We start from the raw sequence: 12,765 nt of genomic DNA, 5'->3' as shown, positions 1-12,765 counted from the left end.
ATCCCGAGGCCCAGGGATCGCCGAGAGGCACACAGCCCGGCCTTGGGATGGCGCCCAATCTCACCTCTAAGCAGCTTCTGAGGCGACTGTTTCAACTTCCTCCAGTCCCAAATGTCCCACTAAAGCTCCCCTCCGTCCCTAGTGGCCGCAATTCACGTGTCTGGTAACGCTGTTCTGTTATTTACTAACCGTGGGTCCTTGGCTTGGTCACTGAACTTTCTGAGCTTCAGTTTTCTTACTTGTGCAATGGGGATACAGTAATTACCTCCACTCCTCAGGTCGCTACGAGGATCACATATGAGAATGAGTGTAAAATGCCCAGCATAGTTCCTGGCACAAGACAAGCACCCTGTAAGTGCAACTATGAAGAAAAATAATCAGGTGCAGCACCTTTGTGCCCTTGGATGGGGCACCAGCGACCTCAGCTCCCTGGACCCAGACTTTAAGTGCCTTAAGAGGGTGAGGATATCTGTGACCTCAAATGGGCTCTCAGCTGTTTTGCTGGGTGGCTGAAACAGGGTTGAGACTCACAGCTTCTGCAGAAAAAGGGGCCACCCCCAGCCTCCGGGACAGAAGGAAATGGCAGAGGATTAGCTTGCTGACCACACACGAGGAGTTTTCTGGGGACGTATGAACTTACTGGGGAGAACGCGCGAGAGAGTGGGGCTCCTTCACAGCCAGAGCCAGAGAAATACCAGCTTGTAGCTTTAGAGAGCCCAGGTTAGAACTGCTCTGCTATGACAAAATGCTCAACATTCTTTTAGAAAACCTGACTTAAAATTACTTTGGCAAAAGGGGAAATTTATGACTTAAGGAACAATAATGTCCAGGGGTCAGGCTTTAGTTGTGGCTTGACCCAGGCATTCAGCATCACAAGGATTCCGTCCCTCTCCTTCATCTGGCTCTAGTTTCCTCCATGTTAGCTTCACTCTCCACAGCATAACAAGATTGTTGCCAAAAATTCTGGGTCTATCATATTTTCAGACTTAAACTCAGCAGAAAAGGGAGCATCTGTTCCCTGAAGCTCCTACACATGTCTGGGATTCACTATGGGCCATTTGGGATGATTTATCCATCTCAAACCAATCGCTGTAGGCAGAGGGATGGCCAGACCTGAACCAATCACTGTGGCTAAGGAGGATTTTATTTGCCAGTTGGCCAGGCCTAGGTCACTTCCCACTCCTGGAAACCAAATGGAACCCAGTGAGCTGGGAGAGAGATGGGGGAGGGAGATGTGTTTTCTGAAAGACTGTTCCAGGTACTACTACCAGAAGGTGAGGGAATGGACGCTGGACAGGAAAAGCAACAAACATCCTTGACATACAAAACTGTACATGGAGGAGGGAGTTCTTCTGTCGCAGGAAAGGAAGATCAAAAGATTTTATAAATCTGTGGCCTCTGAGATAAACCTCAAAGAGGAGTGAGGGGAAAGGAAAGGCATTGTTTCTGAATTTCTTCAAATATCTATTGTCACTCCTCTAAACTGTAAGCTCCCCAGGGAGGGAGAGTCTGTCTTGTCCACTGCTTTATGCTCAGTGCCTGGCACATAGGAAGTACTCAATAAACCATCACTTGAAGTAAGTGAACAAATGAGATGCCTAAAGAAAGCATACAGATTTGAGAGTGCTTGACTGGGATGAGCCATGCTGTTGGACTAAAATTGTTCATTTCAAATGTTTGGCTTTTAGCAGCAGAATGCTTTTTTCTCCAAATGAAATCTCACCTGCAACGTGTGAAATATAATCAGAGCTGCTGTGATAGAAGCAGGGGCTGGAGCCCCACATCTTGTCCTCTCCAGAGGCCCTCAGCTGCACGCGGACACACACACACACACACACACACCTGTGGGACATGGGCCCTAAAGAAGGGTTTAAAAACCCCTGACAAGAGCTGGAGGAATGGAAGGCATTTGGAAAGGAAGTGGAGCTCAAATCTTGCCAGAGAATTTGCACTCGATGTGACTGAAGATTTTGGGAAAGGAATGACACAACCAAAGTTATATTTTAGGGATCATAGTCTGGCATCCATTTGCATAAATCATTTGGAGGAGGCTGTGACTGGAGTTTGGGAAGTCAGCTTACACTGTTCTCAACCAATGGTAGAGAAACAAAGGCCAAAGTTTCTGTGGAGTTATTATTTTTTAATTAAGTTCTTATTTGAAAACACACATACAGTTTTTAAAAACAATCCTTATTCTACCACTTAAAAAATAATACAAAGTAAAGAATAAATGAACAAAAGCACACTTTCCCCACCATCAGAGAAAAACACTGAGACACAGCCTGGCGCCATGGCATGCTGACGCCTTATATTGGCTCGTGAGAGACAACTGCTGAATTTTCTGGAATTGTGCATTCCAGCTGTTAAACACAGCTTTAATTAATAATTGAATCATAAAAACTCACAACTAAATAAATTATATTAAAGCAAAGGTGATAAGACTCAAAATTCATCACTTCCTAATTATTTTACTGCATTTTCCCATTATCCCTTGAGGTTGTTTACATCTATAGTGTCCGTATGGTTGAAATGCTATGTCATGGTGTGCTACTACATGTCTTGCCAACTCTGTGCTCAGTAATGAAATTGGCCATGGTGGGAGTTTTACACAACAGAAATAGGCGAACACTGTAAACCAGGGCTACTTTGTTTCCCCTGGGGAGATTTCGTTAAATATTTACCCACATACCACTTGTTCACTGCATAATATTTCCAAATTTTTCCTTTTCTTACATCTGTATCTCCGTCTCCCCAACTATGAAGTAGATATTTGGGAAGGGCTTATTAGCCACCCAGTATTCAAATTATCTTTCTATTGCTACACAGACCCCTACTGTGGACAACTCTGGTAGGCTGAGGCTCTACCCTCTTTTTGGCAGCTGGAGAAGGACATTCATCCTTCCTCCCACTTCTTCACAGTCCAGGGGTAGGCAGTTGGCCTAAGGCAACCAACTGGAATGCTACCAACTGGACTTTGAATCTTGAAAGAGTGAGAACAAGACACAGGGATAATTCATGAGGAGTGGTTGGCTCTGCTAGCAGGGAAATCCTCATCAGCAGGTTCCTGTGGTGAGACTTTGGTGTGGCCTCAGCATAACCTCAGCCATATGTCCCTAATGCTTGGTCTCCCAAGGGTTCCCACCCCTTATCCAGGGAGAATACAAGGTGAACCCGAAACATTTTGTAGTGCTGGGAAGTAAAAAAGTGCTAAAGGAATGATGGAGATGTATCAGAAGGACACAGAAGTCATCTTAAAGACATGCCTACTGACCAAATCTGGGACAAGTTTAAGCATCAAAATAAATAATAGATTACAACTCATTGAATGAAACAGGAATCTATACCGATACAAATAAATACATATGAAACTGAATGTAAGAAGAAAAGAAAGCTCCACTTCACCATAGAATGCCAACTAACACATGTAGATGGAATAACGGGAGTAGAATACCACTTGGCAATTATTAAGGTAGAACTGATTCATACAATATTCATCAATGGCTATTTTGCCTGGTGGGTGGAAGTTTCATATAGGGGACAGGATATCAGAGTAGTTTCAGAGTATTTCTCCAGAAAATACTCATTAACTACAAAGTTGAAAATGGTGATTTTGTCTAGTGGTTAGGACTTGGCGCTTTCATTGCTGGGGCCTGAGTTTGATCCCTGGTTGGGGAACTAAGATCCTGAAAGCCACACAACATGGCCAAATTAAAAAATTAAAAAACAACTTAGAAAAAAAGAAATGGTGACTTTACGCTGGAGAAAACTGGCAGACACCACCTTGAGCAGGTGATCAAGGTTAGCATCATCAGTGGTGGGATAAACTGACGTCATGTGCCCCCTGATGTGATACACTGAGAAGAACACAGCATAATAATTTTTGAGTAGTACTCCTGACAAGAATTTAAGAGTCTTGACTTGAAGAACAACCAGATGGATCCAGGTTGAGGGACACACTACAGAATCAAAGGCCTATACTTTTTTTTTTTTTGCGGTACCCGGGCCTCTCACTGTTGTGGCCTCTCCCGTTGTGGAGCACAGGCTCCGGATGCGCAGGCTCAGCGGCCATGGCTCACAGGTCTAGCTGCTCCGCGGCATGTGGGATCTTCCCGGACCAGGGCACGAACCCGTGTCCCCTGCATCGGCAGGCGGACTCTTAACCACTGCGCCACCAGGGAAGCCCCGAAGGGCCTATACTTTTTAAAATTGTAAAGGTCACAAAGGTTAGGGAAAGAGTGAGGAAGTGTTCTAGCAGATTAAAGCAGATCAAAGAGATATGATGAGGAAATGTAATGCATGATCCTGGATTTGAATCCTGGCCTAGAAAGGAAAGGGAGACATTGGGAAGTGGGTGAAATTTGAATGGGATCTGTGGATAGGATGATAGTATTGTATCAGTGTTAATTTCCTGATTGGGAGGGTTGCACAAAGGTTATAGAATTGTGTACTTGTTTTGTTTTGTTTTTGTTTTTGTTTGCAGTACGTGGGCCTCTCACTGTCGTGGCTTCTCCCGTTGCGGAGCACAGGCTCCGGATGCGCAGGCTCAGCGGCCATGGCTCACGGGCCCAGCCGCTCCGCGGCATGTGGGATCTTCCCGGACCGGGGCACGAACCCGTGTCCCCTGCATCGGCAGGCGGACTCTCAACCACTACGCCACCAGGGAAGCCCGTGTACTTGTCTTTGAGGAAATACGCAGTGAACTCTTTAGGGGTGAAGTGGCATCATGTGTGCAACTTGCTCTCAGAATGATCAGAATAGGAATAATGATAATGGAGAGGAAGGGGAGGAAATAGTAAATGTTAGTAATTGTAGAACCTGATTTAAGGAGCTAAGAGAGTTCTATGTACTCTTCTTGCAACTTTTCTGTAAGTTTGAAATTATTTCCTCAAAAATTATATTTAAAAAATAAGCTAAGAACTTTTTCAGAAGGACAAAATTCTTCCTTTCAGGCTACAAACCTCTCTGACACTAAACAAAGCAAAACTGAAAACAAAACAAAATAATGGGGCTTCCCTGGTGGTGCAGTGGTTGAGAGTCCGCCTGTTGCTCCAGGGGACACGGGTTCGTGCCCCGGTCCGGGAGGATCCCACATGCCGTGGAGCGGCTGGGCCCGTGAGCCATGGCCGCTGACCCTGCACGTCCGGAGCCTGTGCTCCGCAACGGGAGAGGCCAAGACAGTGAAAGGCCCGCGTACGGCAAAAAAAAAAAAAAAAAAAAGAAAGAAAAAGAAAAATGAAGCCCATGCCTACTTACTTACTGTCACCACTTCCTCCCTGCTGGGCATCAGGATGTTGAGGAAACACCACTGGGTCTAGTGTCAGGAAGTCTCCGTTTGATGCTGGTTCTGCCACTCCCTAACTGTGTGGCTTTGGCCAAATCATTTAACCTCTCTCAGCCTCAGTTTCCTCATGAGGCAACAATAGCATCTCCCATATGGAGTTGCCATGGGGATCAAGGGAGGGAAGGGATATGAAAGCAGGTTATAAACTCTAATATGTTTGACAAATACTAGCTGCAGGTGATCCCTCACTTTAACTCCTGGTGATAGAGAACTATTGCCTTCACTCCCTGCTAGAATGCATACTCTGCTTGGAGCTCAACCTAGCCTTCGCAGAAGTGTACACAGTTCATCATAGCCTTCGTCTGCTGATAATCTCTGCCCTTGGGTACCTTTATTGCCTCTTCTGATCTCTTCCCAACCCTGCCTGCCCCTCTGCCTGCCTGTTCAGGACTGGTGTCCACTTGGGTTTGTTCCTGGTCCTTTCCTCTTCATCTGCTTGATCATTCTGGAGTGTCTCATCTATTCCCATCCCTTGAGGGGGACCTCCATTTTTATGCTGATGATGATGCCCCAAATCATACCTTCTGCATTGGCTTCTCCTTCAGTATTCCATCTCCATCTGGGCATTCCCACATGCACTTTATTTTATTTTATTTTTATTAGTTTTTATTAGAGTATAGTTGCTTTACCATGTTGTGTTAGTTGCTGCTGTGCAGCAAAGTGAATCGGTTATATGTATATATATATATATATATATATATATATATATATATATCTCCACTCTTTTTTAGATTTTCTTCCCATTTAGGTCACCACAGAGCACTGAATAGAGTTCCCTGTGCTATACAGTAGGTTCTCATTATTTATGTATTTTACACATAGTAGTGTATATATGTCAATCCCAATCTCCTAATTTATCTCACCCCCCGTTTCCCCCTTGGTAACCATAAGTTTGTTCTCTACATCTGTGACTCTATTTCTGCTTTGCAAAGAAGTTCATCTGTATTATTTTTTCTAGATTCCACATATAAGCAATGTTATACGATATTTGTTTTTCTCTTTCTGACTTACCTCACTCTGTGTGATAATCTCTAGGTCCATCCACATCTCTGCAAATGGCATTGTTTCATTCCTTTTTATGGCTGAGCAATATTCCATTGTATATATGTACCACATCTTCTTTATCCATTCTTCTGTCGATGGACATTTAGGTTGCTCTCATATCCTGGCTATTGTAAACAGTGCTGCAATGAGTATCAGGGTGCATGCATCCTTTCAAATTCTGGTTTTCTCCAGATACATGCCCAGGAGTAAGATTGCTGGATCATATCGTAGCTCTATTTTTAGTTTTTAAGGAACCTCCATATTGTTCTCCATAGTGGCTGTACCAATTTACATTGCCACCAATTGTGAAAGAGGGTTCCCTTTTCTCCACACCCCTTCCAGCATTTACTGTTTGTAGATTTTTTGATGATGGCCATTCTGACAGGTGTGAGGTGATACCTCATTGTAGTTTTGATTTCCCACATGCACTTTAAATTCACCTTGGGTAACACTAAATGATATTCTTCTTACTTGCTTCTCTTCCTATGTTCTAATCTTTACTTAAAACACTATGGGGACTTCCCTGGTGGTGCAGTGGTTAAGAATCTGCCTGCCAACGCAGGGGACACGGGTTTGAGCCCTGGTCCGGGAAGATCCCACATGCCATGGTGCACGAGCCACAACTACTGAGCCTGTGTACCACAACTACTGAAGCCCGCGTGCCTAGAGCCCGTGCTCCACAACAAGAGAAGCCACCACAATGAGAAGCCCGCGCACCACAACAAAGAGTAGCCGCCGCTCACGGCAACTAGAGAAAGCCCGTGCACAGCAACAAAGAACCAACGCAGCCAAAAATAAATAAATAAATTTATTTAAAAAAAACCAACAAACAAAACACTATGTTCTCTCTAATACTTGGGCTAGAAATATAAAAGTCATTTTTTTAATTTTTATTTATTTATTTATTTATTTTAGCTGAGCTGGGTCCTAGTTGTGGCTGTGGAATTTTTAGTTGTGGCAGGCGGACTTTTTAGTTGTGGCATGCGGACTCTTTTTTTTTAAAAATATTTATTTATTTATTTATTTGGCTGTGCTGGACCTTAGTTGCGGCATGTGAACTCCTAGTTGCTGCATGTGGGATCTAGTTCCCTGACCAGGGATCGAACCTGGGCCCCTTGCATTGGGAGGGCAGAGTCTTACCTGCTGGACTACCAAAGAAGTCCCTAGAAGTCATTTATTATTGTTGCTGTTTGTTTTTTGAACATCTACTATGTGCCAGATACTACCCTAGGTACTTTGCATTCTTGATTTGCTTTATTCCTTGAAAGAATCCTATACAGGAGACACTACTTCATTCCATTTTACAGAGCTGGAATATGAGGTTCAGAGAGCTTAAATAACTGTGAACCTAAGGTTACATAGCCAGTAAACTGGAATTTGATAATAGGCTTCTCCGGCTCCAAAGTTCATTCTCTTAATCTTAATCACTATACTACATTGACTTCTTCCTGAATTCTCATATGTAATTGTTCATCAATTCCTTTAAATTTCATCAATGAAATGTCTCTTGAATCAGTTCTTCCCTTACTATGTTCACTATTGCTACCTTGTTCAGACATGTATCCCATATATATTATATACAGGGCTTTTTTCTAATTATAAATGTGATATATAGGCTGTAAGAAAATTCATTACAAAAAATACTAAGCAATATTTTTAAATGAAAGAGAGAGAGAGAGAGAGAGAGAGAGGGAGAGAGAGAGAAAAGGAAAGGAAAGGAAAGGAAAGGAAATTCACTACAGATCTAGATAGTGAAAGTTCCCCAACCCCAGCTTCCAAAGATAATCACCGTTAACGGTATAGTATACATTCCTTAATGTTTTTTCTGTGAATGTAGTAGCATATTATACCTTTTTAAATGGGATCACCACAGGACTTCCTTGGTGGCGCAGTGGTTAAGAATCCGCCTTCCAATACAGGGGACACAAGTCTGACTCCCGGTCCCAGAAGATCCCACATGCTTCAGAGCAACTAAGCTGGGGCGCCACAACTACTGAGCCTGCATGCCACAACTACTGAAGCCCGTGTGCCTAGAGTCCATGCTCCGCAACTAGGGAAAGCCCTTGGGCAGCAAAGAAGACCCAGTGCAGCCAAAAATAAACCAATTAATTAATTTTTAAAAGTTAAAAAATAAATGGGATCACCTCATCTTGAAACCTGCCTTTCTTATTTCATATGTGAGCACATACAGATCTACCTGGTTCCTTTTTTTTTAAATTAGGTAAAACATACATGTTTTAGACAAAGTACAATAGGCACAAAAGGGTATATTATGAAGAATAAGTCTCCCTTCACCCTCGTTCTCCCAACTATCCATTGGAATTGATGTCACCAGTTTCTTGGGTAGCCTTCTGGGGCCTCATTTCTTTTAATGGCAGCATAGCTTCCCACTGTATGGATGTATCAAATCCCTGTACCAAATTAGTTTGGTTTTTCTTTAGAGGCACACTTAGATTGTTTCCAATGCTATTACCCACTTGGATATAAACTCCATGTCAATCTTATCAATTACTTATCAGCTCTTAGCTTTTGTGTTCCAGATTGGATAGATGCACCATAAGTCATTTATCCATTTCTCTACTGATATAGAATTTAGGCTTAAGTATCATTTGCCCTGCTGGTAGGGCACTTGTGCTGTTAAGCCCTTCTGCCATTTTGCCGGCAATACGGTTTCTTACGTACTCCACCAAATTGTAAGCTCCTCAAAGGCAGAGAGACGTGTTCATATTCATCTTTGTATTCTCATAGCCTAGCCCCAAATTTGGTCTGCAATATACGTTCATCATGCTTGAGTGTAGTAATAATTGAATCGCCCGCGCTGAGTTCTGATCTCGATTGTGTGGATGCGGAGCCAGCAGAAAGCCGTGGCCCTCGAACCGCTCCCGGTCTCAAAGAGCCCGGAACCCTTGTTGGAAGGAGCATTGTTTCTGCCGGAGGCTTTTTAAACTGCAAAGCTTGCCCCGCACAAGCATGGTTGCTATGCACCGGAAGTACCCGGTTATTTGCTGGGATAAGTTGTTCCGTGGGGCGGAAAAGGTATGTCTGCTTGTGTTCCGATTATTTTCAGCCCCTTTTCCTTGCCGGACCCCATGAGTAAGCTGTGGCGGCGCGGGAGCACCTCTGGGGCTATGGAGGCCCCTGAGCCGGGTAAGCGCGGATCGATAAAGCAACTTAGGCCTTCGCAGAAAAGGAGTCCCTTTCTTGCTCCTCCGAGCTTCCTGGGTACTTCGCCACAGGTGGGAAAGACAAAGGCGGGGCTGTTGTTATGGTAACAGCGAATACCGCGGGAAGAGTAGGACCCCTCAGGGGTATTGGGTTCTTCCGGGATTTCCCTGAGCCGCTCCTGATGTACACCGTTGACAGGCTCTCCTTCTGCAGGGGAAGCCCTGGAGTTGAGTTTGGCGGGTGCCCACGGCCACGGAGTGCACAAGAAAAAGCACAAGAAGCACAAGAAGAAACACAAGAAGAAACACTACCAGGAAGAGGAGGCTGGGCCCACGCAGCCGTCTCCTGCCAAGCCCCAGCTCAAACTCAAAATCAAGTTGGGCGGGCAGGTCCTGGGCACCAAAAGGTGAGGCCAAGAGAGCCGAGGTTTTACTTGGGGGACTTCAGGAGCAGGTAGAGATAGAAGCAGAAGCTGGCTGCGCTTTTCAGAAGACAGAGAATGGACGCTGTGACTTCAGGGCCCAGGTTAATGCAGCAAGAACCCAGGAGGGTGAGGGAAGGCTGGATGTACTGAGCAGGAGGAGACAGTTGCTCAGCTTACAGAGTGGTTGCTTCTCCGCAGTGTTCCTACCTTCACTGTGATCCCTGAGGGTCCTCGCTCACCCTCTCCCCTTATGGTTGTGGACAATGAAGAGGAACCCGTGGAAGGAGTCCCCCTTGAGCAGTACCGTGCCTGGCTGGGTGAGAAGGGTCTGGAGGTGGGGAAACTGGGTTTCTCATTATACCTGGTTAAGGGAAGAGGGTTCGTTCTGAGGAAGGTGAGAATTTTGCGTGTCCCAGTATTAACTTGGCCAAATTAGGGTTCCCCATCTGAACAATTCCACTTCTAGCTCTCCAACTTTCCTTTCCAGATGAAGACAGTAATCTGTCCCCCTCCCCACTGCGGGACTTGTCCGGGGCCTTAGGGGGTCAGGAGGAAGAGGAAGAACAAAGGTGGCTGGATGCCTTGGAGAAGGGGGAGCTGGATGACAACGGAGATCTCAAGAAGGAGATCAATGAACGGCTGCTCACTGCTCGACAGGTGAGTTAGTTCATTCTTTACTTGCTCGCCAAATTTATATTGAGAACTTTCCATGTCCCAAGAAGTGTGCTAGGCAGCAGGGACATCAGCAGTGGAGAAAAGACAGACAAGGTTTCTGTTCTTATGGAGCTGGTATTCTTGTGCAGTAAATAAATAATTTCGAAAAACCGTAAGGTTTATAACAAAAATAGGGTGATGAAATAGAAAGAAGTAGAAAAGAAACAACATTAGTTAGGGTAGTCTGGAAAGACCTCTCTAAAGAGATAACATTTACAATACCAGAGGAGCTTTCCCGGCAGAGAGACCAGCAGGGGCAAAGACCCTGAGAGCGGAACATGCCTAATCATGGTCAAGGAGAAGAATAAGTGTGACTACCACAAAAGGGTTGTTTACAGAGAAGTGATGTATTTGATTTATATTTCAGTAGATTTCTTTGGTCTCTTAGTGGTGGTAAGGGATAGACGCAAGACCAGGTAGGACGCTGTTGAAGTAGGTCAGAGATGGTGGTGGCTTGAACCAAGGTGAAATGGTAGAGATGGAGAAAATCAGATGGATTCTGGATATATTTAGGAAACAGACACTTGTTGGGGCAAGGAGAGGAATCAAGGATAGCCGTTAGTTTTTGGCTTGAGCAGTTATCCAGTTGATGCTGTCCACTGAGATTAAAAGATTTAACACAACAACAGAAAAGCCTCCAGAGAGCTGGTACAGAGTTTCGGTACGCAAGGCAGGAAGGTAACATTACCAATACTTTTCCCCTTGAGAGTCAAGGATCCAAAGCTGGAAGTCCGGAGACCTGAGAGGAGGCAGTATTAAGGGCTCCTGGAGAGGGTGCTCATTTCACCCCTTCCCTCAGGCCCGTTCTCCTCAAGACCCTGCTTTCCGTGTCCCCTGTTCCCCGTCCCCCGTTCAGGCAGACCTCACTTCTCTATTTTGACGTCTCTCCCGTCTCTCCCTAGCGAGCTCTGCTGCAGAAGGCTCGAAGTCAGCCTTCCCCGATTCTGTCACTACCTGTGGCTGGGGGCTGCCCGGCCCCCGCTCTCACCGAGGAGATGCTGTTGAAGCGTGAGGAGCGGGCACGGAAGAGGCGGCTGCAGGCGGCTCGGCGGGCGGAGGAGCACAAGAACCAGACTATCGAGCGCCTCACCAAGACTGTGGCGCCCAGCGGGCGGGGAGGCCGAGGGGCCGCGCGGGGCGAGAGGCGGGGAGGGCGGGCCGCGGCCCCGGCCCCGGCCCCCATGGTGCGCTACAGCAGCGGGGCACAAGGCTCCACCCTCTCCTTCCCACCCGGCGTCCCCGCCCCCGCGCCTGTGTCGCAGCGGCCGTCCCCAGCTGCCCCTGCTCCTCGGTGCTCCGTCCCCGGCTGTCCACATCCGCGCCGCTATGCCTGCTCCCGCACAGGCCAGGCGCTCTGCAGCCTGCAGTGCTACCGCATCAACCTGCAGATGCGGCTGGGTGGGCCCGAGGGCCCCGGATCCCCACTTCTGGCTTCCTGAGGCCCTCCCCCAATCTGGACTCCGTGCCGTCTCCTCTGTCCCGGTTTTCAGTGTCTTCCCCACCCTATTAAATTTCATCCAGTGCCTTGACTTGTACAGAATTGGGGTAATGGGGTATGGGTAGGCCAATGCCGCGTACACACATCTTGCCCCCACCGGAGCTTGCGTCGACGCCTGGGAAACGTCCACCGGGCCCAAGGACAGTAGCCAGCCCGCGCCCAGACTCCAGCCGACATTCGTGACCCTGCGTCTTCCAGGGGGATTACCTGGCGTGGTTAAGCGTTTGGCGTCATCTGGAAAATAGGGCTCAAGCCAATCAGCGGGAACTTTGCTGTTCTGGACGGCCGTTCATTGGTTGGTAACGCAAAGCCTGTTCTGTTGTCCGTATTGGCTGTTGTCGCTGTCAGTCGGGGCCATGGGTCGAACCTTACCCCACTCTTTGTCTGTGCAAGCTCTTGTTGTCTGGGAGAGTGGCGGAGGCGCCGCTGTAGATTGGTCACAGGGAGAAGCCTGTGATCTTTCCTATTGGCCCATCTGTCGGAGGGTGATGTGGATTGGTAGGACGGAACAACCTGGGTGCTAGTTGGCAGAGCTCTGGCTGGACGGAAGGTCCGGTCGCGAAGTGATGGTGGAGGCAG

General features: G+C 46.6%; 1 protein-coding gene across 1 annotated transcript; it reads left to right on the top strand.

Moving 5' to 3' along the window:
- Nucleotides 1-9,459: 9,459 nt before the first annotated feature.
- Nucleotides 9,460-12,217, top strand: INO80B (INO80 complex subunit B). The gene is made up of 5 exons (XM_079720764.1): nucleotides 9,460-9,532; nucleotides 9,764-9,956; nucleotides 10,173-10,291; nucleotides 10,462-10,631; nucleotides 11,591-12,217. The coding sequence occupies exons 1-5, from the start codon at nucleotides 9,475-9,477 to the stop codon at nucleotides 12,125-12,127; spliced, it is 1,077 nt and encodes a 358-aa protein (XP_079576890.1). The 5' UTR covers nucleotides 9,460-9,474; the 3' UTR covers nucleotides 12,128-12,217.
- The last annotated feature ends 548 nt before the right edge of the window (nucleotides 12,218-12,765 follow it).

This window comes from Hyperoodon ampullatus, assembly GCF_949752795.1.
Source record: "Hyperoodon ampullatus genome assembly, chromosome: 15".
Classification (NCBI taxonomy): domain Eukaryota; kingdom Metazoa; phylum Chordata; class Mammalia; order Artiodactyla; family Ziphiidae; genus Hyperoodon; species Hyperoodon ampullatus.
Note: the sequence above shows the minus strand (reverse complement) of the source record. Positions and strands in the feature narration are given on the sequence as shown.

Excerpts from the sequence above, each read along its gene's own strand:
- INO80B (XM_079720764.1), top strand. The coding sequence starts at position 9,475 with ATGAGTAAGCTGTGGCGGCGCGGGAGCACCTCTGGGGCTATGGAGGCC. Across the intron at positions 9,533-9,763 it reads TATGGAGGCCCCTGAGCCGG|GGGAAGCCCTGGAGTTGAGT; the intron begins GTAAGCGCGGAT and ends CTCCTTCTGCAG. Across the intron at positions 10,632-11,590 it reads GGCTGCTCACTGCTCGACAG|CGAGCTCTGCTGCAGAAGGC; the intron begins GTGAGTTAGTTC and ends GTCTCTCCCTAG.